The 25,612-nt window shown below is 35.6% G+C and overlaps 1 protein-coding gene and 1 long non-coding RNA gene across 3 annotated transcripts; one reads left to right on the top strand and one right to left on the bottom strand.

Annotated features, from left to right (window-relative positions):
• The first annotated feature begins 39 nt into the window (after window positions 1–39).
• LOC135322690 (uncharacterized) lies at window positions 40–17,065 on the top strand. The gene is made up of 2 exons (XR_010383476.1): window positions 40–96; window positions 16,512–17,065. It is a non-coding gene; the product is annotated as an uncharacterized LOC135322690 (long non-coding RNA).
• C12H11orf54 (chromosome 12 C11orf54 homolog) lies at window positions 7,788–25,585 on the bottom strand. Of its 2 annotated transcripts, none has more exons than XM_031460577.2 (9): window positions 25,471–25,585; window positions 20,885–21,037; window positions 18,334–18,432; window positions 15,434–15,507; window positions 15,164–15,265; window positions 14,040–14,216; window positions 12,771–12,920; window positions 9,923–10,039; window positions 7,788–8,995 (listed from the first exon to the last, which is right to left on the bottom strand). In XM_031460577.2, exons 2-9 carry the CDS (start codon window positions 20,937–20,939, stop codon window positions 8,822–8,824), a joined length of 948 nt encoding a protein of 315 aa, XP_031316437.1. In that variant the 5' UTR covers window positions 20,940–21,037; window positions 25,471–25,585; the 3' UTR covers window positions 7,788–8,821. The 2 variants fall into 2 exon arrangements, with proteins under 2 accessions (XP_031316437.1, XP_010987208.1); XM_010988906.3 differs by having other exon boundaries at window positions 20,885–21,032; window positions 25,471–25,569.
• Between the last annotated feature and the right edge of the window lie 27 nt (window positions 25,586–25,612).

Here is a 25,612-nt window from a genome sequence, read left to right as displayed (position 1 = left end):
TAAATCCTACTGCGGCGTTGGGAAAAGCTTCCGGGTCTGTAAGAGGCGTGGCCGGAAGTGGGAGAGAGGGGGCCCAGGTGCAGAGAGCGGGAGGAGGTAGGTACCTGGCGTTCTACGTTTTAAGGTGTTACGTGTTTAAAAGTGATGGAGGAAGGATGAAGAAAGCCGAGGAGAGGTAGGGAGAAGGAAATGACCTTAGCAACGAGAAGCCCTCTGAGAATGCTGAGATTTGAGGGCTTAAACCTAGAGTAGAAACAGCGTGTCTGAAGAGTTATGAAATGAGGGCATAGTTTGAGGAAAACAGTTGTGCTTAACGCTACTTAAAATTATAGTGAATAGTTTATTATCTGTTTTGCCGTTAGTTGTAAACTGCATGACGGCGACTCTCTCAGCAAGCACAATATCAATAAATTACTAGCAGGTAATGTGCACGTAAAGTTTATTTCATGCCTCAGTGGCTGAGAATAAGTGATATTTACAAGATCAAGAGACAGTGGTATAACTTCAGTTGAGTCCCCACGAAAATATTTTTGTAATAATTCTACAGGGGAAGATGGATTCCTTTATTTGACAAAACTCTACTTAATTTAAGGTAGTATGTATATCATTTATCATGAGTCTTTCCAAGTTTTGTGCTGACCAAGATACATTTAAATTTTTGAACTACTTTTTAAATGTATTTAAGAAAATACGGTTGCCCTTGTGTTGGTTTCTACTGAATATGTGTAGTGTGTCCTGGGAGTGTGAATTTTCAAGAGGGAACCTATTTTTGGCAAGCTTAGCTGTGATTCTGTTGGACAATTATGTTTGAGAATTACTGTACTTTACGCATAAATTTGTAAAAATTTTTAATACTTTATTTCAACATTTGATTAGTATTTACTGTGGGTTCTATTTGTGCCAGTCACTGTGCTAAGTGTTTTGAATGTATTCCTTATTTAGTCCTTATAAGGTGCTTGTACTTCTGCAGTTCTGCTGGGGCATCTGCTGTCTCAGCTGGGCTTAACCTGATGGCCAGCTGGTCTAGGCTGGGCTCATCTGGTTGGTTCTACTTCAAGTTATAGGCCTACAGGTCATTCAGAGGACTCTGTGCTGTGTGTCTCTTATGCTTGTTGTACTAGCAGGCTGCTTAGGGGATGTTGTTTTCATGGAGATGGCAGAGGTTCAAGAGCTGAGCCTTGCCTACATCACATGTCTAAAATCCACAAATCCCAACCACAAAAGTCAGGGGTGGGAGAGGGGTTACATCCAGATGTTTTAGTTGCAGAAACTGCAGTTACATGGAATGGGGTGTGGATAAAGGGAGGAGCGGGGCCACAATCTGGCACATATGGAAAATAACCCAATTGTGTATCCTTATATCACACCCTAAATAAAAATAAATTCCAAATGGATTGAAGATCTAAGTGTAAAAAAATGTAAGTCTTCTGCAGACTCAGATACATATAAGAATAAGCCCTGCTTCCCTCTAAGCAAAAAATATTTGTCAGATTTTGAGGGTTCACGGAGCTCAGCTCTTCCAAAAGGAAGAACTGAACTCCCTCCCCACTCCCACCCCCTCCATCTTTCAGCACCAACGTCACAGAGGTCAGCCAGCAGAGGAAGCAGAGGTCTGGCTAAATTAAAACCCCAGAAGTAACACGTGGAGTCACAGATTCTAAGCAGAGGTGGCCTGAGTTTTATTTAAAATGCAACCCAGCCCCAACCCAGCTCAATCTCTTGATTACAATGAGATAATCACTCTCACTTTATCTGCCTAACAAAAGAAAGGTGGAAACCCTCACTGGTGGAAGATATTATCTAGTAGTGGTAGTAGTAAGAGGCAAGAAAAGAGTGACTGATAACCCAAAACAAAAACAAATAATAGGAACATATTCATGAATGATCAAAATATTGGTGATGGGAGGCAAGGACTTTAACAGATTAATACGTTAAAGAAAATAGAGGAAAATGGACAAAATGGATGAAAAGATGAGTTTCACCAGAAAATTTCAATCCATAAGAAAAGAATACATTCTAGACTAAAAATAGCTGAAATTAATTACCCATAGAATATGTTTACTAAGAGATTTGACACAGCACAGGACAGAATTAGTGAACTCAAAGATTGGTCAATAGGAAAACCCAAAACGGAATAGAATAGAGGGTAAGATAATTTGGAATGACCATCAAAACTCTTGCAGACATTAAAAGGCTAATGAGGGGATACTGTGACTAACACCCCTTTTCCTGTTTCCTCTGGCCACAATTACCAGTTTTTCTTATTTTTAGTGCCCCACACCCCAGGCTGTAATGCAGTTCTTCTCACCTGGGGCCACTCCAGATGAAGCACCCAGAGAAAAGAGAAAAATGGAACCACAAGAGGCCCATTTCTGGATTCCCCTGGAATCGTTTTTTCTTAGTGTTTTAGGTAACAGCTCCGTTGAGACCACTGGTGGAGCAGTGATGCTCTGATTGCATTGGGGCTAGCCTTTGGGCAGGGCCAAGAGACAAAAAGGAAACAAAAGACACAGGAAAAAGAGACTTTCACAGTGTGGCTTGCTGGGGCTCCCTTTCCTGATTCTCTGGCCAAAAGGACTAACTCTTGGGAGTTTTTGCTGTCCATGTCCATTGAAAAGTTCTGTAACCCAGACTGCCTTGGGTAAAAGAGGAAAGAAAAATCAGGAAACTCATCATCATATTTACTGATTTATTTAATTGAAGTGTAGTCGGTTTACAATGTTGTATTAATTTCTTGTGTGAAGCCTAGTGATTCAGTTATACATGTGTATGTATATATATTCCTTTTCATATTCTTTTTCATTATAGACTATTATAAGATACTGAATATAGTTCCCCGTGCTATACGTTAGGACCTTGCTGTTTATCTGTTTTATGTATTGTAGTTAGTCATCTGCAAATCCCGAACTCCCACTTTATCCCTCCACCCTTCAATCTTTCCCTAGTTTTTTTCTTTTTTCTGTCTGTGAGTCTCTTTCTGTTTTGTAAATAAATTCATTTGTCTCATTTTTATATTCCACATATGAGTGGTATCATATGGTATTTTTCTTTCTCTTTCTGGCTTAGTTCTTACAATTACGATATCCAGGTCTATCCATGTTGCTACAAATGGCATTATTTTATTTTTTTATGGCCAAGTAGTATTCCATTTTGTGTGTGTGTGTGTGTGTGTGTGTCTGTGTGTGTGTGTGTATTCCACAACTTTTTTACCCAGTCATCTGTCGATGAACATTTAGGCTGCTTCCATGTCTTGGCTATTGTAAATAGTGCTGCTGTAAACATTGGTAGGAAACTCATCATCATATTGTTCGTTCTTCAAGTTTTGACCCCCCTATTCAACCGTTCAGTCAATATAGTTTAATTTTCAAGAGTGCTCTGGGAGTTGCTTTCTGTATTTTATCCAAAGCTTGATATTTTGTAATTATAGAAGAAAGTAGGCTGTTGTGGCTTATCCCATCTTGGGCAGTATGAGAAATCCATGTGTTCTTTAGTAAATTTCTTTTTGTGTTCACGGTATGAAGTTTCCTCTGATGTACAGTACCTTACAGGGTAATGCTAATAAAACTTATTACCCTATTTTATTTTAATAATTTGTCCATATATTAGTTGGTGTCTTGCGCTGGACTGGGGCAGGCTGGTAGAGTGCCTGGCACATTGATGGTGTTCAGTAAATTGCTATGAATGAGTGATAGAGCAGGTCACACAGAGGCTTCACAGAGAACCTAAAAGGAAGCTGGGCTTTTAAAACCAAACGCAAATGAGAGTCTGTTTTTAAGTATCTGTGGTAGTGGCAAATATTCGGTTGCTAATGTAACTAATCCAAGAGTTATTCTAAACTTAAAGAAGTCAGTCTTCCTTGCCATAGTTAATACACTTCAGAAAAATAGAATGTTTCAGAAAAATAAGAATGTATAAAGAGAAATGGACCAAAGGTAGGAGTTTCAGGAACAGTAATCATGTATTTGACCAATGAATATACCAGACTTTTTTTGTGAAAAGCTCAGTTTTTAATATTTTATTACTTTAGTCACATAATTGCCTTTATATCCATCAGATTGTATTCATTTTAGATTTGGAGAGATGATGTAAGTGTATCTGATCTCCAAGCTTTTCAAACTGTATCTGCACAAAAGTCTTCACCTGACACGCCTTAAATAATATACTTGAAGAAATGTATATAAAAATATATATTTAAAAGGCTAAAGTTTATAAATAGTCATTCTAATATTCCTGCACCCCTCTTTGGAGAACACTGATGGAGGGGAAAATGTTCACACTCTCATGGGGGAAGAGTCCCCGGACACTTTCAGAGGACACCTCCCCACCCCACGCACATCTGATACCAAATGGGAAGCAGCCCGAATTTGGGACTGAAGCTAGTTAACTCTAGAACTATTTCAGTATAGTAGAGGTTCTCAGCTCAGGTCCTTAAGGCAGATTCTAGTGACCTCAGGTGTGAACTCACCAGGCAAGCCTGTAGGACAGCTCACTTCCCCCAAGGGCTGTGATTCCTTAGTAATTTAGCCCATCTCACAGCTTCCTGTTAGGACAGGTTCTTGGCAGCTCTGCAGTTTTACACTTCACTTTTCTCACTCAATGCACGCAGACCCTCTGCCTGTTAATCTTGTCTTTTCAGAGCCAAATCCTCTTAACCCTTTACCTACACTTCTTTTATTTTTCCTGTCACTGCATCAGGGTGGACACTTGAAAATTAGGCTTGTCATTTCAGTCATAATATGCCTCATAGGAATTCACTAGTATCTGAGACAAAGAAGTTGGCATATTATGATCCAATCTTACTTAATACATACATATACCAGTACATTTCATAGAAAAGCGTTGCATAATATATTGTTATTGACATTTAATCATCCTTCCCAAAGGCAAATAAAATATCCCCACACTGCATAGTTGTCCCTTCCCATTACTGTCCGCCACTTCCCACGTACTGTAAATAGGGGTGGTCACTGAGCATGCAAAGGATGAACGCCTTAGGAAAAATGGTATTACATATAGGAATGGGATGTCACTATGTTAAAAGAATTCTAACCAAGTCAACAGAACAAAAGGGGAATAATTGAACATTAAATAGTAAATCATCATAATCCTTTCGGTATAAAGTTTAAAATGTTTTAGGAAAATGTGTGAAAAATTAAGTACAAAAGAACATACTTCCAAAAAAGAGATTCATGATGCTATGTCCTTAACTTTATACTTAAGAGTTAAAAAAAAGATAACAAACGTCTGTGTATTCACACCAGCTTAAGAAATAAAGCATTACTGATACAGTTGAAGCTCCTTTGTATTCTTCCTAGTTAACATCTGCCTTCCTCCTAGAAATAACCACAACTTATTTCCATGTATTTATTTTTAAATTAGTCACCTATTGCTGTGTAACAAAGTATGCCAAAAATCACAGGCTTAAAACAATAATCATTCATGCTTGAAGCATCTTTAGGTCCTGGGGGTTGGCTGGGCTTCCATTCTCTCCCAGACACTGGCCTAGTTTTCCTTCACTATCATGTTAACTCTGCAGTATCGTCAAGAAGGTACTTTTTGTGTTTTCCAGCTTTTAAAATTGTCTTTAATGATATAATTTGTCTGAATTCTCTAACCCACTGTTACTGGAAATAGAAATCTTATTTAACATTGGCTGTTGGTTTTTCTTTTTCTGCCAAATCCCAGTTCATAATTTCTGCCTATTTTTCTATTGAATGTCTTTTCCTTATTGGTTTGTAGATGTTCTTAATGCATTCCAAATAGTAGTTGAATTTCATCAGCTATGTTTTAAAAATATATTCTCTTAGACTGTGGTCTGCTTTCTACTTTTTTGAACTATAGTTTGACAAACAAGTTTTACATTTTAATGTTGTCAGATCAGGTTTATCTGTCTTTTTCTTTTACATAATTTGTGCCTATGTTCTTTAGGAAGTCCTTTCATACCCTTAGGTCATAAAGATATCCTCTTGTATTTTCTTCTAAAACTTTTAAAGTTTTAATTTTCACATGTAGGTCTTTAATTCACTTACTATTGAGTCCAACCAATTTCTTTTTTCCATATTAATAGCTCATTGTGCCAGAACTATTTGAATACATTTCCCTCTCCTCACTGATCTTCAAAACCACCTCAAAAAAAATCGAGTATCTACATATGTGGGAATCTGTTTCTGGCCTTGGTTTTGTGTTCTATTGATTTGATTGCCCATCACTGTGCCAAAACCACACTGTCTTACTTTAATAATTAGTTTGTAAGTTTTGATACCTATATATCAAATATCCCTGACCTTGTTGTCTTGAAAATTATCTTTGCTTATCTTGGCCCTTTGCTATTCCATATATTTCAGAATGAACTGGTGGGGTTCTATGAAAAGCCCTACTAGGATTAGACTGGCATCAAATTGAATTTATAGATTTGAGGATTGAAACTTCTGTGAGATTGCATCTTCCTAGATATAAATATTTGGACTTCTTTGAGTTTTCATCAGTTTTCATAATTTTCTCCATAATGGTTATATATAATTTTTGTTTAAAATGTTGCTGTGTACTTCTGGTAACATAGTGATTGATTATCTTTTTCAAATTTACATTTTAACCATTTCTTGTTGCTATGCAGAAATATACCTCACTATTGTATACTGATTTTATATTTAAGAAACTTTTTGAACTCAGTCTAATAACTTCACTATAGATTCTCTGGCGTTTTCTAAGAAGTCAATTTTTTTTCTGCTAAAAATTGATTTTTAATATGGCATTAATATAGTTTTGCAATATATATATATAGCATTTAAAAAATTGCTCCTCAGAATGTGCACTAGCGTCATGGGGTCAGGTGATCCTATTTTGTTCATAATGGCCTCTTTGCTGTTTCTTGAACACAACAAGTCGTCTTCAGCCTCTGAGACTTTAAATCTGCTGGGAAGGATGTTCCTCCAAATAACATCATGGCTCATTGTCTCATTTTTTTCATGTCCTAGCTCAAGTGTCTCTTTATCAAAGGCTTTCCCTGATTTCTCCCTATAAAATATGTCATATAGAGCCTGATTCCATTTTTGAGATTTGACTGCTGACAGCTAGCTTTTAAGCCTTACCCTTCTCCTCCCTCCCCTTCTGCCCCCCATTTGTGCCCATAAGAAAGCCTAGCTGCTTCTTTGACACCTGTGGGAAGTTCAAACTGCCTGCAGAACCGTCACCCTGGCCCTACCCCTGAACCACCATAAAACCCCCAAGCCAGTCTCCTCTGCCTGTTCTCTCCGGCTACTTTAGGACTTGTTTGGGAGATGCCCTGCTTTCCCCAGAACACCTCATTATAAATAATACACTCTTTTATACACTGTTGGTATGTGTATGACTTCATCAGTCTCGACATCTAAACTGAATTTTGGGTGGGGAGTCCACCTTTTCTCAGCGTGGGTTGCCCACAACAAAATAGCATCCTCCTCACGGTCCATCCTCTGCTTTATTTTTCTTCATAGCACGAATACCACCAGACATATTACATGTTTGCTTATTATTTGTCTTCCTGTGCTATGTAAATGATAGGTCCAAGCATCAAGTGAAGTAACTGGCATAATCATTCACCCATTCCTTCATTTATTCAACAAATATGTTTTGAGTGCCGACTTTGGCCAGGTTCTGTTAAAGGCATTATTGCTATAGTGATGATCAAAGCCCTTGCCCCTGTGGAGCTTACATTCCAGAGGGCGGGGTAGGTGTTCAATATGTATTTGTTAAATGAATGAATACTAATATTTTTGTCTGGAGGTACGATATTAAAAAGAAACACAACATCAGGTGAATATAAAATTTTTATTCAATTTTTGGCTACAAACTAGTGTTTATTTAAAAATAATATTTAGCAATTTATACTCACAGGACATGTTATAGTTAACATCCAAAGATAATGAAAATATTTCTTGAAGATTTATTATACGCTTAGTACTAAAAAGTTCTTAAATCTGCACATTGTTGGCATTAGGAAGATTAGAGTTGATTTTTGGCTAATTATTATTAAAGAATAACATTAAGGAAAAGTTCAACCATTATAATCAGTAAAAGTACTTTATATTTCATGAAGGATATAGTGGTCATATTTAGCAATCATAAGCAATAATAGCCTCCACTTATGTAAAGTCTACTCACTTCAAGGTTATTATGATGCTGTTTCTTTTCCCTTCTTACAAATAACCAGCAGGGTCCAGACTGCTTCCAATTAGCAATCCAAACAAAGGAGGAATTGCAGCTAACTATCTAATTGCTAATATTTATGAAAGGCAAACTGCAAACTTCTGAGTATCGTTCAATTTCACCAAAAGGAATTAAGTGCTTTCTCTGACCACCTTATTTCATAAAAAAGTGTACTCTGGCTTCTAAAATGGATTTTTAAAACTCAGTACAAAGATGTAACAACTATCAACATTTCCAACCCTGATTTTTCTAATACTCAGAAATATCCACTTAGCAGTTATGAGACTAATTTGGGAAATTGAGTAATAGTAGATTAATGTAAGTTATTACTATTAGCTAGTAGGAATAATCACTTCATTCTTAATCTTGTTTATTATATTTAAGGTATAAACATAACACTGATCTTTAGAATAAAAAAATGAACGTCTCCATCATGTACCTTTGTTCCCAATGATCTCTTTCAGTTAGATCTATGAAATAACACAGAGCACAATGTCAACATACCCTTCATTTCAAAGGCCAAAAAAGTAGGACTTAAGTAGTAAGATCATTTCTATTAGATTTCATATTAGTATCAATTAATGAGTTAATTAATCAACCTTAGTTAATTGTTTTTTCTAAATGAGTATCAGTTAATTTAATCTCGCCCAAATGAATGGGTCTTTTTTGGTTGATCAATGCGATAGAGAAACTCTGCAGGTGAGAAGTATCCAAGGTATTCCACTGTATCTGGGGTAGTGTCGTAGTGGTAGTGTCCTCCCTCTCCATGATGACTGAAACAATGCGTGTGCTCCAACCGCAAATCAAACCCCTAGGACGACAGAGAAGCTATCAGTTAGTATTCCAATTATTTTGCATAGAACTTGTTTAAGGGAGTGTGAGGCCATTTTTATTTATGTTATAATAATTTTATTTTTTGGTAGGTAATACATTTACATGATTCAAAATTCAAAGGGTGCAAAGGTTATATTGAGTAAAATGTCTCTTTCCATCTCCTGCCCTCACCATTCCTTTCCTTGCAGGCAACCAAAGTAAGCAGTTTTTTCTAAGTCCTTCCAGAAGGATTTACTTTTTTTTTTTTTAACTGAAATGCTAGCACTTTGCACTTCCTGTGCTGCGTATTGCTTTTGTTCATTTAATAATATAACTTTCAGATCTTGTGTATCAGATCATAAAAGAGCTTCCTAATTCTTTTACACTTACATAGTATTCTAGTATATGTACCCACCACTTTCAAATGACATTTAGATTATTTCCAATTCTTCTGCTGTTATAGCAGTGCTGTCATGAATAACCCTTTTAACTAATCATTTTATGCACTTACACATATATTTAAGGATAAATTCCTAGATATGTAATCACTAGATCAAAAGATACAACTAGTCAGTATTTTGGTAGATACTTGCTTTGAATTAGTCTATATTATATTCTTCTGTGGTAGAATATTAGTATTAGAATATAATGAACAGCAAATAAGATGACAGGAGACCTGAATTCTGTCCTGATTCTACTATTTAATAACAGGAATTTGTGTGTTATTTAAAACGCCTGTGCCTTCATTTCTCCAAAGGTAAAATCTACTCTGCCTAAGTGACAGGGTTGTCAGCCACCTGCTCCCTTACCTTTCAGTGTAATTCTAGAGACTACCCTAGTTCTTAAATAACAACACAAAAAGGGCTGAATTCTAAAAATCAAGGATTATCATTGTAATATATTGCAATATAAAAGACACACTTACTGGGTCTCTGGAGACAAAAACTGGCAGACAAACCAAAGGAGCCTTCATCTCATAAAAACGCAACCATTTATTCACCTCTTCATCAGAGTTCAATGGGCAGGAAGAAAATTCTGCAGGCTACAATAAAAGGTTATTAAACAAATAAACAGATTGAATATTATCGAGTATTGAAGTTTTAAATTATGTATAATTTAATTAAGTCAAAACCTTTAAGTCTTCATATTTTCTATTGCTATTTTTGGCATGAAAAGAAGTTATACACCCTAGTTTTCAAAAGGACCACCAATCAATATGTATGCACTAAAAGGTATGGATGAATAAATGAAAGAATCTATTACTATGTTTTTATTTTTCGTAGCTTTTCAGTTTTCCTGTGAACACATCCTCATCTTAATCTTAAATGTCATTATTGCTACTGGTAGATGGAAAAGAAAAGCAAGGCATTTAAAGTAGGGTAGAAGCATCAAAAAGAAGAAAATACTTAGGAATAAACTTAAGGAGGCAAACAACTAATACACTGAAAAAGACAAAGCATTGCTGAAAGGAATTTTAAAAGACTCCAGTAAATAGAAAGACATCTTATGTTCATACATTGGACAACTTAATAATGTTAATATGTCAATACTACAAAAGGTATCTAAAGATTCACTGTAAATCCTATCAAAATCCCAATGATATTTTTTGCAGAAATAGAAAAATCCATCCTCAAATTCATATGGAATCTCAAGGGACTCCAGAGAGCCAAAACAATGTTGAAAAAGAATAAAGCTGGATGACTCCTTTACTGATATCAAGCTTACTATGAAGCTAAAGTAATCAAAACTGTGACACTGGCATAAAGAAAGACAGGCATATAGATCAATGCACTAGAATAGAGATCTCAGAAGTTAAACTCTTGCATATATGGTCAAATGATTTTCAAAAAGGGTGCTGACAATTCAGAGGGGAAAGGGCTGGCTTTTCCACAAATGGTGCTGGGGAAACTGGATATCCACATGCAAAAGAATGAAGTTAGGCCCTTACTTTACACCAAATACAAAAATTAAAATCAATCTGACACCTAAATATAAGAGCTAAAACTATAAAACTCTTGGAAGAAAACATAGGGGAAAAGTTTAATGACATTGGATTTGACTTTTTGGATATGACATCAAAAGTACAGGTACAAAAGGAAAAATACACAAGTGGGAAAAAGCTCCTGCACAGCAATAGAAACAGTCAACGAAATGAAAAGGGAATCTATGGGATGAGAGAGAATATTTGCAAACCATACATATGATAAGGGGCTAATATCCAAAATATATAAGGAACTCATAGAACTCCATAGCAAAAATGAACCCAATTAAAAAATTATCAAAGGACTAAATTAGACATTTCTCCAAAGAAAACATACAAATGGTCAACAGGTATATGAAAAAGCACTCAACATCACTATTCATCAGAGAAATGCAAATCAAAACCTTAAGATATCTCACTCTAGTGAGGATGGCTATTTTCAAAAAGACAAGAGGTAAAAAGTGTTGGCAAGGATGTGGAGAAAAGGGAAAACTTGTACACTGTTGGTGGAAATGTAAACTGGTACAATCATTATGGAGATTTCTCATCAAATTAAAACTAAAACTCATATGACCCAGGAACTGTATTTCTGGGTATATACTCAAAGGAAATGAAATCACTGTCTTTAAGAGATATCTGCATTCCTATGTTCATTGCAGCATTGGGCACAATAGCTAAGATATGGAAACAACCGAAGTGTCTGTCAACAGATAAATGGATAAAGAAATAGAGATTATCTATCTATCTAGTTGTGATACGTATATGAGTATTATTTAGGCTTTAAAAGAAGAAAATCCTGTCGTTTGTAACAATGTAGATGAACTTGGAGGATATTATACCAAGTGAAATAAGCCAGTCATAGACAAATATTGCATTTGCATAATATCACTCATGTGAAATCTAAAAAAGTCCAATTTAGAGAAACAGTAAAAATGGTGGTTGCCAGATGCTGAGGCGGGTGGGGTAAAGAGGGATGTTGACCAAAGTGTGCAAACTTCCAGTTGTAAGAGCTCTAATGTACATCATGGCGACTACAGTTAATAATAAAGTATTGTGTACTTGAATTTTAACAAATCTCATAATCCTTTGGTGTTTTCCAATAAGTTTATCTATAACTTTGTTGTAAATAATTTGGAAAAGTAATTTCACAAATGTTACATCTTTCAATGCAGAATCAGCTGGCTTGCCATTTAAAATTATCAGGATAAAAAATATTAAAAACAATACATTTTCTGATGGCTTTACTGTTAAAACAAAGAGGAAATTAGGTTGTAATCACTTTTACACTTCATTCATTTATTCATTCATTCACTCACCTACCAAAAATTATATTGAAAGTCCTAAATGCCCTGGGGCTGTGTTCATATAGTATTCCACCATTAATGTCTTATAAAAATATTATATTTAGCCCATAAATTATAATTTTCATAATGAGTTCTTCCCCCTAAACCACAATCATCTTAATCGCAAAGCCTGTGTATTGAGGTCGGGATTCTAGCAATGAAAATGATCAGTTTCAAAGGCTTAAACTGACATTTATCTTGATCTTTAAAGCAAATACACTGAGAAGAAAGTTCTAATATACTAATAAAAAAGGACTCTATCTGGACATTATTGTACAGTATGAATTTAACATATCCATCATTTAAATTTTAAAGTTAATACAGAGTAAAATATTTTGTTCAAGGTGTCTTTAAGGGTGGAATTCTCAATGTATATTAAAAAACCCTAAGATCTGAAGCACGTACACACACACACACACAGACACACACATGTAAACACAGGCCCTTACCATAATGTGAGTCTTCACTTTTCCCTTCTGAATTACGAAAGTACCTCCCATCCCTACAGGCTTATCTCCATAATGTTTTTCAAGAGTCTGTCTCATACAAGTCACAAAGTTAAGCTTTCCAGTTCTTCTTTTGGCCTGCACCTCAATGACCTAGAGAGGACATAAATATGCATACCATTGTTCTAAGCTTCAAAATTTTATGTAAGTAACTACCAAAGGGAAACATTATATAATCTATGCCTAATATTCACTTGTTTTGAGCACCGAGATATGAGCTGAAGTGTCTCAAACCTCTACGTCTTGATCATTATATATGTGTATGAGTTATATATATCATTTACTCTAATAATAGTCTTATTTATGCTTTCTTGGACTGAGGAAGATTTAGAGCTAAATTCTACACTGAACTCTAGAGGTTCTTATTATATGTCAAGGTAGTAAAGGACTGAGAATGCCTTGATTTAAAGGGATTAATCTCTGATGGAAGGGAGGGGGATGATTACATTTTCTCATTTCCTTTAAAATTCTGGACTCCTGTTACCTCCAGTTTATTAGGTATTCTTACTTCACTATTTCATCTCTCAAAGTGGCTAAAGTAGCGTTCTCTTTACAAAATCTGAGAGTTCTCACAACTGCCAAAACTGAAATCTTTTCTTCCTTTTTTAATAACAGCTTTATTTGGGATATAATTCACATACCATACAATTCACTTATTTAAAGTGTACAATTCAGTGGGTTTCAGTATATTAATAGAGTTGTGTGACCATCATTACGATCAGTTTTAGAACATGAAATCATCTTTTTTTTGGTACTAACAGGAAGTAAGTATGAAGTGAGTCATTAATTCTCCTTCCCTCCTCTTTCTATAATTTTTTGCTACCATTATTTCTCTCTGTCTCAGTCAATGTCTGATCAGTCAGCAGTGAGCAAGTTACATATAAGCTAACTTTAGGTAGACATTATCTATTTCAGCTGCATGGTTCATCTGTTTGACTCACTCACTCCCCACATGAATATCCTAATATTACCTTTTAGTTCTTGGGAAAAAGGGTATTGCTTACTAAGTATTATTCTTAACCTCAGTTTTAAATGAGACTTTCACTCTGCCTGTAGTACTGTCTGATTTTTGTATAACTGGGTTATTTAAAGAGCTTTGACTTAGGTAGCTTTGGATTTCCTTAAGAAAATTATAGTAGTAGCAATAAACGTTCACATTTTTAGCTATCTAAAAACTTTTGGTGAATACTTCATTTTTATGAACACAATCACCTTTCCAGGTTGGCCCTCACTGGCAAAAAGATTAGCCAGTAGTGCAAACCCAAAGTCATGATATTTCTCACTGTATTTCTCCAGTAGGCACCCTCCATCTGCAGGGTTAACACGAGCAAAGTAACTTCCATTCACAGGGGGTTTGTGTTCACTTTCTGTTTGAATAACTGGCATAAACTGAAAAGAAAAGTAAATAAGGTAATTAGTCAATCCTAGTACCTCTATGCAAAGAGAATATCTTGAATACTGTAACAAAATATTTTGTCCTAGACTTTAAGACATTTTATTTGAGATCTAATTTTAAAAAACTGAAAAATAAAATATTTAATGTAATTCAAAATACTGATATTTACAAATATCAAAAAACTGAAAAAACATTTTATAAAATGTTTACAGTATTTCTTGTAGTGCTTCTATATAATATTGTGACATTTGCGTTAAAATGTCTCATTTTAAATTTTAAACTTCATCTATCTTGAACACTAGACAACTTATATTAATGTTTGAGTAAAAGAACTTGTATGATTATTGTCTACTGCTCACATCTGTAAGAGGCTGTGAGAAAATAAGCAGATTGAAGGGGTTATTCCCTCTTCTGTTCATGAGATGTGAAGAAACAGTGATTTTTTATGTTGAAAATACGTTGACATGCACACTAATAGATACTACCTTTTGTAATTAATTATATTACTGGGGTGTAGGTCCCTACTATTTGGTCTGAAAGAGGGAGTTGTGACTAGATCATGAAATAGTCCTGATTGAAAGTTGTCCTCATACCGGCAAATATTATAGAGCAGTTAAGAATCCTATGATGTATAAGGATTAAAATTTTTCACAGTTTAGAGTCCTCAGCAAACCACAGGAGCGCCCTGGATGGACTCATCTAATACTGAGTGTATACCTCAAGAAAATCTGAATTTAGAGATTAGTGCTCTATTTCAGCTGGGCCAGCTGGAACATGTGCTATGCTCCAAATCTATATCAAACATTTCAGATCTGTAGAGAGGTGTGACATCAACCACTTACAATTCATTCAGAAGACAGGATTTCTGACAGGTCAGTAAAAGGAAAAAGGCAAACTAAATGTCAAATCAATAAAATAAAATAATTATATATATCCCGACCTCAGAATTGAATCCAAGAGTCTGAAATGGGCCTGCTCCCGCTCCAAGAATAAAAGCTCCAGGAAGCTGGATTTCTTTTGCGATCTTATTTAGATCATAAACCTATACAAGAGGAAAAACATTATTTAAATCTAACTTACATAAATTCCCTGGCTTACTTCTTATTAGTGTCCGTTCACACTTCTTTGCCACATTGGTCAACAATAAAAAGAGGAATCAACCCAACTTCCATAATCATCACATGAGTGTGAAAAGTAAAAGTACACTTACCTTTTTTTGATTTACAAGTGGCAGTAAATAAGGCACACCTCCTACGTCTGCAATTCTAGTTTTCCCACAGATGCCTAAAAAAAAAAGCCATCTTAAAAATAGGCAAACATAAATTTAAGAATAAAATGCCAGAAGACACTAATTTATTAAGAGTATATAACTTTTCCATTCTTATAGTTCTACAAATAGCAGGTGTTGGAAGATGTAAGTAGCTAGGACCCCTGTCTGATTCTAACTACCTGTGTTTCTAATAGTGTTATAACAAAGCATAACTTGATATAGTTAGTAGCATAAAGGCAGTAGAAAGTTGATGACAGGTCAAGGACTACTGGGGCCAAAATTTGGATTGGATGAAGTTTCTCAAATTAGTCTACAGTGACTTATTCCTTTAAAAATCTTTTTTTAGGGGAGAGGGTTAGCTAAAATTGTATTTTAATTTAAATATTTTGCTCTGATAAAATATTAGTTCTTTTAAAAATCCATATTGGGAAGTCCTCTTGTCAAAGGTGTTTGTTCCCAAGGGTTTTTGTAAAAATGACAAGTAATTAGACGTAACTTCAGATGCTAGGAACTTTCTACTTAGATTTTTAATTAACATCACAAGTACAGCTAGACATAATTTGGGAAAAGGCACATTCCTTTTTTTTTTTTAGTGCAAAGTGAAAAATAATTATCTTTTGTCTGAGAAAAAGTAGTCTTGTCAGTTTCATATTAACATCACTCCACAGTAAATGTAGATAAAATTGAATTTATTCAGCTATACAGAGGATAGATGTACAAAATTCTTTTATGTTCCATGTATAATTAGGGATTTTGGAAATATTTTCCATGGGATCACCAGAAATTACTCATGGATAAGACTCTTTCTCATAAGTGATAGTATTGTTGCAGTTTAGAGAAACTATTAGAAACTATGAGAAGGGCTATTTTAGTAGTCTAGGGAAAAGACAGGTAATGAGCTAAAAGTAGAGAAGAGGAAATTAAGAAAAAGAACAAAGAAAGGAGAATAGGCACCTATGGTGAAGGAATGAGTTAAATTTTAGACATGTTGACCTCAGGTTGTCCTTCGCATATACAGGTGGAGATGTCCTGGAGACAGCTGGAATTACTGATCGATAGCTAAGAAGAAGAGAGAGCTAGGTGAGATGTAGCCATTTCAAAGTTGTTGTATCCAAGTGGTAAAACCACAGGAGTAGGTGGAAAAGCCTGGAGAGACTGTACAGAATAAGAAGATGAGGAAAGAATTCTGGGAAACATCAAAATTTAAGAGACTGTCAGAAAGAGAAAGGATCCAGAAAAACAATGAGGATGAAAGAACATCATGGAGGAAGGAAAGGCACCAAGGAAGAAGAGGCAAAAGAACCAAGGAGAGAGGAGAGCTAGGGGAGAAAATGTCCGGCAGCAACGGCCACCAGCATGAGATACAGAGGGAGACCAAACAATACCAGCGTCACTGGTGACTTGAGCAAGACCAGTTCATGTAGAAAGTGGATAACTATGTTTATGAAAGATCATACATATATATACATACACACATATCTGGCTTCCTTAGTATTACAATTTAAAGATTCACAAATTATTGAAAGCTTTTTCAAACCAACCCTTTGGGTAATAAAATTAAGATGAACCATTTTTCCTTTTTCCTTGTACTCTTCTGTGTTTTCTGATTTTTATTTTATTTTAATTGTTTATTTAATCAATTATTTATTGGGGAAATATATTACTTTTATAATTGGAAGAAGCATAACCAAAAAAAAGTATTATGATAAACACTTTCAAGGTGTGAAGAAAAACTGGCATCTGGTACACAAAAATTCTAGAATTTACAAGTCAACTTAAAATCAAAGACTGTTTAAACCAGAAAGACCCAAAAAGAACATTTAACCCAAATCCCCCTTCCCCCCATTTTAATGTATCTGAAGCCCAAGGTAATGAAATCTGTAAGCGGCAGAGAAAAACTAGAGTCCAGGGCTTCTATGTAAAACTACTTTTTAACAAAGATGTCAGTTATGTAAAAGAGTGAGTACGTGTGAGTGGCTCTCTCCAAATTCCGCGTCGCAGTAGGGTATAATGGGAGAACGCTGGACTTTGGAAGCAGATGGACCTGGATTTGAATTCTGATTATGATTCACACTGAGCTTACTCAGCCTCTCTGAGCTCGGTTTTCTCATGTATAAACTGTGGCTAGTACTTACCTCACAGTGGTATTATAAAAATCAAGACATCAAATAGAGACATGTATCATACTGTCTGACAAATTATATTTACTCAATAGTAATATCCCTTCCTTCTCTCTTTAAACTTTGGCTGGGTGATCACTTGACCCAATTTATTAAAGGGATATAAGTATTTAATAGATGATTCACACAGCGAAAAAAAATGTGACAATGAATATATATATGTTCATGTGTAACGGAAAAATTGTGCTGTACACTGGAATTTGACACAACATTGTAAAATGGCTATAACTCAGTAAAAAAATGTTTAAAAAAAAGATAAATTAAAAAAAAAAGATGATTCAAATACCATGCTTTTAAGATCCCTTCTGGTTTTAAATAAATAAATAAAAACAAAAATTAAAGTGAGCTTCCATAACAGTCATTTAAGCAATTTAAAACAAAACTCTCATGTGGTGTCAAGGGTTCCAGCCTACTGAATATCTACCATATTACCTGTGAAAATTACAAAATACATAAAACACAGTATTTTTTCCAGAAGGGTATAAAGTGAAATTTGAGCAATATTGGAAAACAGTCAGCACAGAAATTAAGCACAATTTAATCTAAAAGTCTGGGCAATATCCTTTAGTTGTAGATAATCTAAGATAATCCTTGAAAATACTCCTGGTTTTAGAAAAAGACTAGGACTGAAAACAAAAGTTCATTGCCAAAATTGCTTACCTTTTACAGGAAAGGTAAATGGCTCCTTAGTCAAATCAGGGCAATCAACTATAGAGACCTGGACATCAGCAAAGTTCTCCTTCAGCCCCTTCTGCAGAACTAATAAAGACAAAGAAAAGAGTTAGTTAACATTAGGTAGAAATTTGCCACCATGTATCAATTCTTCCCTCAACTTTTTTGTGTGCCACACTCCCAACCTAAATTTGTATAATTAAAAAAAGGGGGAAATGGTTTTATTAATGAATGTAATTAGACACTAGACACATAATTAACCACAGGATATAATGTAGACTAAGACACATGAATATTTCCATAAATACCACTACAAACTGTAGGGATTATAAGCCACTGGAGATAAACACTGCACTCAGGTGAGGACTACATTTCTTTTGGGGAGAGGATTCCAAATATTGAAATGTAAATATTTAAACTGCTAGAAAGTAAGCCATTGCATGCAACAACTTCATTAATGCTTACAGACAAAATGTTGAGCAAAAGAAGTAAGATACAAGAATATGTGACTTCACTTACACATGTATTTCAAAAACAGGCAACTAATCTAAGGTGACAGAAGTCAGAACAGTGGTTACCTCTTGGGGTAGAGATGTTGACAAAGTGTGTGAAGCGGTCTTCTGGGATGCTGGAAATATTTTATATCTTGATCTGGGTGTGTTATGGGTGTGATATGGGTATAAACATGTTAAAATTCATAAAACTATATACTTAATAGTAGTGTACTTTAGATATGTTATAACTCAGTCAAAAAGGTAAAACAGCAAACCCAGATTTCTCAAAATTATAAATCTTGGAGCAACGCACTTTTAAGGATGAAAAGTTCTTATAAAACACTTCTCTGATAGTAGTGTTAGCCATTAGTTTGTTTTGTAGAATCAGACTCTCTAAAAACATGAAGTCATCCTAAATGCAGTCATATAGATATTCCACACCAGGTCTTTTATCTATATAAGAACAGAAACCAAGGTGACTGGAAAATCCCCCTGCCTAGTCTAATAACTGCAGATTTATGAATATATAAATTAAGATTCAGTGTATGGAAATATAGTAAAATGTATTTTTTACAAATTACAAAGGGACCAAGTTCTTGGTATAAGATTTTCTGTCAAAATTGAAAATCAATCTTAAGCCAAAAAACTTAAGATTCCATCTCTATTCTGTACTGATTATATCCTGTACATATAGAAAGAAAATAGAAATGTAAACATACAAGAGAAGATAGGTTGTAGAAAGGCACTCAGAGACAAGGTTCCTAGCTGTCCTGTCATATCAGGAAAGACAGAACGATTGACAGAAAAGAATACAAAGAATACTAGCAATACAGATTATTTACTAACTCCCATTCGATTTAGGAAAAAATAGGGAGGTTATAAGAGGAGAGCCGCAACCAACCCGAAGATTAGTGTACTTCCTGACTTCATCCTTAGCAGGACAGGTAAACTACCAGGACGGATAAACTCTGAGAAATACGGATAGGTTTTACAGTTACCCTCAGAATAGAATCAAAAGGCTGTCAGGCATTCTGATAGGCTATGCAGTTTTGGATTAGTACTATTCCTGGTTTCATATTATAATCCTATTTTTATTTTCTTTTTTCTTATCTGTATCTGTTCCTTGTAATTAATCTTATGAAGCTGCCTTAAATTTGGGGTTTTTTTTTTTGGGGGGGGGGATTAGGTTTATTTATTTATTTATTGGAGGTACACAGAATGGACCCAGGACCTGGTGCTTGCTAAGCACGTGCTCTTCCACTGAGCTATACCCTCCCCCTGCCTTAAATTCTTGTTTAAATAAGATGAAATACCTAAAAATATATGCAGAGGAATCTAAGCAAGTTCATTGGCAGTCTGTCATATCAGGAGGGGGGGGGGAAGTAGTAGATTGGGAACATGATTAATACCCAACAGTAGATTATATATTTAAAGAATACTGCAACTGGCAAGAAGTTAATAAAGCAAAATCGTGCAACTCTTTGTGCACCACACATAAATCTTGGATTACTATATTCATTTTCATTCTGTAAAGTTGGTATCTCGTCAAGAATCTTTGAATGATGAATTTGTTTTTTTTTTCTGACAGGCAGAATTTCTGACTTTCATTAAAAAAATTTCCTGGTAAGAATATATGCTTACCAGAGGGTAGAGTGGGTGGGAAGGATTAAATTGGGAGTTTGAAATTTGCAGATACTAGCTAATACATATAAAATAGATAAACAACAAGTTTCTACTGTATAGCACAGAGAACTATATTCAGTATCTTGTAGTAACCTATAATGAAAAAAGAACATGAAAACGAATATATGTGTGTATATGTATGACTGAAACATTATGCTGTACCCCAGAAATTGACACAACATTGTAAACTGACTAGACTTCAAGAAAAACAGGATGCAAAAAAAAGTACAGAATAGACACCAAAAAGGAAAATGAGTTCTGTATCAAAAGTACTATTGCAAAATCATATCTTAGAATGTTTTTATTTTTGATTTTTTCCTTAGAATAATTGAAAAAACCCTCAAAGTTAGTATTGTATTTACCTCCAACAAGCTCCTCTAGACTTGGCACATGGAAAGAATACTCAGCACAAGCCATTTTCTTTCTTCCTCAGGTGCGAGGATGTAGAAAATAAAGCTACTGTGGGCTAATTATCACAAGAGTTCACGGTGCACGGAGCGTGAACAGCTACTGCTCTGGAAAAGAAAGAGTTCAGTTACATAAAGAGGGCCAAAGGGCATTTAGGTTTCTGTCCTCACAAAAAAGCAACCACAGCTTCTAGTATTTAATATTCCAAGTGAGAAATGCCCAAGTAACCTCTTTTAATACTAATACTTTAAATAGCTGACATTTAAAATAGACAGGAGAAACACCAGACCAAGAGCACACGTGATTCATTTGCTTCAGTCATATATCTGGACTGAGCATGCAGCTCTCTAGAAATTGTTGGTTTAAGGAATACAAGTCCTGAAATAAAAGGTAGTTACTAAGGTTTATCAATAGTGTTTCAATGGTTGTACAACAGTATAGGATGCTCAAGCACTTTTTTAAAAACTTTTTTTGGGGGGGTGGCAATTAGGTTTATTTATCTACTTATTTATTTTTTAACAGAAGTACTGGGGATAGAACCCAGGACCTCGTGCATGCTAAGCACGCACTCTCCACCGAGCTGCACTCTACCACACAGCTATATCCTCCTCTGTCAAGTACTTCTATAATAGATCATTTGTGTTTTCTATTCTATGTTTGACATTTAGGCTAAAAATTAGACAAGTTTCTTAGACTATCACTTTTACAAAAGAAAGTTTAAATTACTAAGAGAAATGGAAACTTCCACAAATGATTAGCTTTTGAAATTTAAATTATTACTTTCATTTACAAATAAACATATTTTCTTGGTAGGCAGCTTTAGTGTTCAATTATTCTGATAACCTGACCAGTTATAATTTGATATTTTAAAAATATATGCTAAGTATATTTTACAATAAGTAGACATATATACACAGTGATTAGTATCTTGCCTCAAGCATCCAGGTGATGAGGTGTGCAAGCAGAGATAAATAAAATGCAAGCAGAATAAAACTCCAAAAAACCCCAAGCAAAAGTAATAGGAAGTGGGCAGGGAATCCCACTCTAGGCCAACTGCAACAAGGAATGAAGACAAAACTTAACGCTGTTTCTAAGAACACTGTTGGAGTTCTCATTAAAATTGTTAATGAAACACCTCATTAATCTGAATAGTCTCTGGTACACGCTTACTTAGTAAGTGAAAGGTGGTCCTTCAGCATCACTTGAAATATTCTTCCAACAAAATTTTTTTTAAATTTTCCCAAGATCCACAAGTTTCTTAAGAAACTGAATTTCTGATTTTGATGATAATTTCAAATAACACAACCTCCACAAACATGCTATTCCACACATTTAAGACTTGGCAAATTGTAGAATAGACTACACTGTATAGCACAGGGAAATATACACAAAATGTTATGATAACTCACAGAGAAAAAAATGTGACAATGAGTGTGTATATGTCCATGAATAACTGAAAAATTGTGCTGAACACTGGAATTTGACACAACATTGTAAAATGATTATAAATCAATAAAAAATGTTAAAAAAAAAAAAGAAAAAAAAGACTTGGCATTTACTTTAGTACTTAATCTAATACCAATTTTATTACCATTTAATTACTTATTATGCATAATTTGGTCTCCCAAATAACATATAACCTGTTGACAATGGGCCACAAGCCCTATATAATCATATTTTAATTATCTCAAATATATTTTTGAATTGAATAAGCTATAATTGTTCCGGAATGAGCCATTTAACTTTTTCTTTTGAAATAATTTCAGATGGACAGAAAAGACATACAAATAATTACTGTATACTCTTTACCTAGATTTTCCAAATTCTAACTTCTTATATTTTCTGTATCAGAAACCAGCAAGTACTGATTAAGAACATGTCAAAATCGGCTCAATGACTACCACATATATTTAAAATGAGGATAATAAAAGCACTCTAGATATATCTACTGATAGTAGGAATAATAAAGACTCAAATTTAAATTAAATATAATCCTAATTTTGTACCCTTTACTATCTTTCAAAGGTAAGTCTTTTCTTTCCTCATCAAAACAGGAATAAATTCCAGCCCTCAGAGGCTATAGCCTGAATAACTGGTTTAGAAATGCAGAACATCAGGCAAGCCAACAGCCCAGAAGGTAGAGTGGGAGTGTGTGTATAAGTGTGTTTATATCTGAGTGGGAGGTGGGGAAGAGGAGGTTGGAGTTGGGGAGTTGAGGGAAAGAGGTTAGAAAAGCTCTCACACACATTCAGAGCGGCTCCAGGAGGACAGCTTTGGGCCACATGGAGGCAAACAACATTTACTCTCCAGATTCCATTGCTGGGAGTCAGTGGCCCAGAAGTAGGATCTAGAGAAGGGAAGGATGGAAAATAGGAGGCAGCTGGGTATCGAGCTGCAGAGACAATGCCTAAAGGGGGAGGCCAACTATAGCAACCAAGCTGAGAACTGCTTACTAACTGCATACTGTAAACCAGACACTGTGTTAGACACTTACATTCTCTCAAAACCCACACTAATGTAAACAGTATCCCTTTCACTTTATAAGAGGAAATAGGCCAGAGGAAATATATTATTTACTCCAGATCACACAGTTACTAAGTGGGCAGAAACAGAATTCAATACCAAATCTAGCCCACTGTAAAAGCCAGAACTCATCACATTATACTATGCCACTTACCGGTGAAGGAATGACACAGTCCAGCTCACAATAAGGGAGAATTTGTATAGAGCAATCTTACAGCACTCAGGGTGTACCTGTGATCATCTGTTTGCTTTGCTTGTGTCCCCTAGACTGGGATCTCTCTGAAGATAGGACTTTATTTCTTATATCTGTCTTCCCAGTACCTAGCACATAATAGATACCAGTTCAGCCTTAATTTTTTTTATTGAACAGTTATGATATGCCAGACTTATAAGACTCTGGGACAGGGTTTCATGGGTGTGCCTCTAGTGTAGTTACATAAGACCATGTGCTCAGAACAGCACATGGTTTATGCTTTGTTGTCACCATCTTTAAATTCTTAACTTTGTATTTGAACTTTTAGGACAGATAGGACAGTGGAGCATGCGCAGGATCAGAGGAGAGAGGCTCAGAGTGTGTGTCCACCACCATTCCTTGGTTCCCATTCATATAAAGCATTTATGAAATCCTGTAGGCACAGAATGTTGGGAGTTGATTGAGACTAAAATTCCCTGGATTCCATAGTGGTGGTAGGATGTGCATGCATCAAGAAGTAAAATAAATGCAGGCGAGTTAGTTTTGTGCAGTATCCAGTGCTCTAGTAAGAACGGAGTACATATGCCTGAATGAACTACAGAATACGAACTGTGAAATTTCAGTGATTCTGCATACAAGTTAAATGTTCTTATGTTTGTGTTTAAAACTGGCATAGTACAATATAAAAAATGGTAAAATTCATGCTAATGATTTAAATTTAAGTATTTTCTTTACTTAAGTGACAATAAATAGCAAATTAATGTTAATAATAATAAAATGATTAATAATAAATTAATAAAATAGCATGATTGTTCATGTTACTAATAATTAATAATAGGAAATTAATGCTATTAATTAAAACACCATGACAAGTCGAAAGAGATACTACAGAAGAAAGGTGACAGCTTATATTTTGGTACCTTTAATGGCATTTTTCCCCCTAATTTTGAGCTAGAGATCCTGCGTTTTCATTTTGTACTGAGCCCCACAGATCACATAGCTCAGCCTGCTCCGGGATATGGCGGTGACTAAGGCATGCGATACCTGTCCTGGAGCTTACAGTATTTCCTAATGCCTACAGGACTAGACTTTCCGCGCCTGGAATTGTTCAATGTTTAGAGCAAACGTGAGTAAAGAGACCAGATTACCTTCTAGGTCTGTCCAATCCCGAGATGACACTTAACTATAAATTAAGACTAGACAGTTTTCCTGGTTTTATCATATGATACAAGTCGTCTGAATCAAGCTAGCTCAACCCTTTTTGTACTACTTTGGGGGGAAAAGTCCCACCGTCACTAAACTAGTTTAAACTTTTATCTTAACACTCATTAACCGTTCAGGGAACTAAGGGCGGAGAAAACTTAAAAAAAAAAAAAATCCGCTGCTGGCATCTCTTGTGACACGTTGACCAACTCCTGGGAGGCCGACCCTTAGTTCGGAGTGAGAGTGAGCCAACAAAACACGTCCGAAGGTGGAGAGGGGCACGGGGGTGCTATGGGGCAACACTGGCTTCCAGTACAAAGGTTACACACTTCGAGTCATGGTCAAAGCACGATCCTTTCCCAAGTTAACACAGAAGAGGTTTCTGAAGGCAAAAGTAGACATAATATGACAGAACACAGCCGGCACCACACACACGGATACGCACACCCCCATCCACCCGGGACCGGGTTTGGAAAGTCAGACGACAGCCCAGCAAAGGCGAGATCCCTGGAAGCGGATCAGGCGGAGTGGCTTGTTTCCTCGCAGTTCACATCATTCCGTTCACTTGACCCCCACAATTCTTTTGTAGTTTGTTGAAACGTTCTTGGCTATTCCACTTACCCGATCGGTTAGGGAAGCGTACACCTGAAGCCTCCACTTGGCTCAGTCAACTCCGCCTCCTCTGGGTTAGGAAGCTCAGGCCCCGCCCACTCTAAATCGCTCCTCCTCTCGCGGCGATCAAAATGGCGCCCCGCGTCTAGCC

The sequence above is a fragment of the Camelus dromedarius genome, chromosome 12, assembly GCF_036321535.1.
Source record: "Camelus dromedarius isolate mCamDro1 chromosome 12, mCamDro1.pat, whole genome shotgun sequence".
NCBI lineage: Eukaryota > Metazoa > Chordata > Mammalia > Artiodactyla > Camelidae > Camelus > Camelus dromedarius.
Note: the sequence above shows the minus strand (reverse complement) of the source record. Positions and strands in the feature narration are given on the sequence as shown.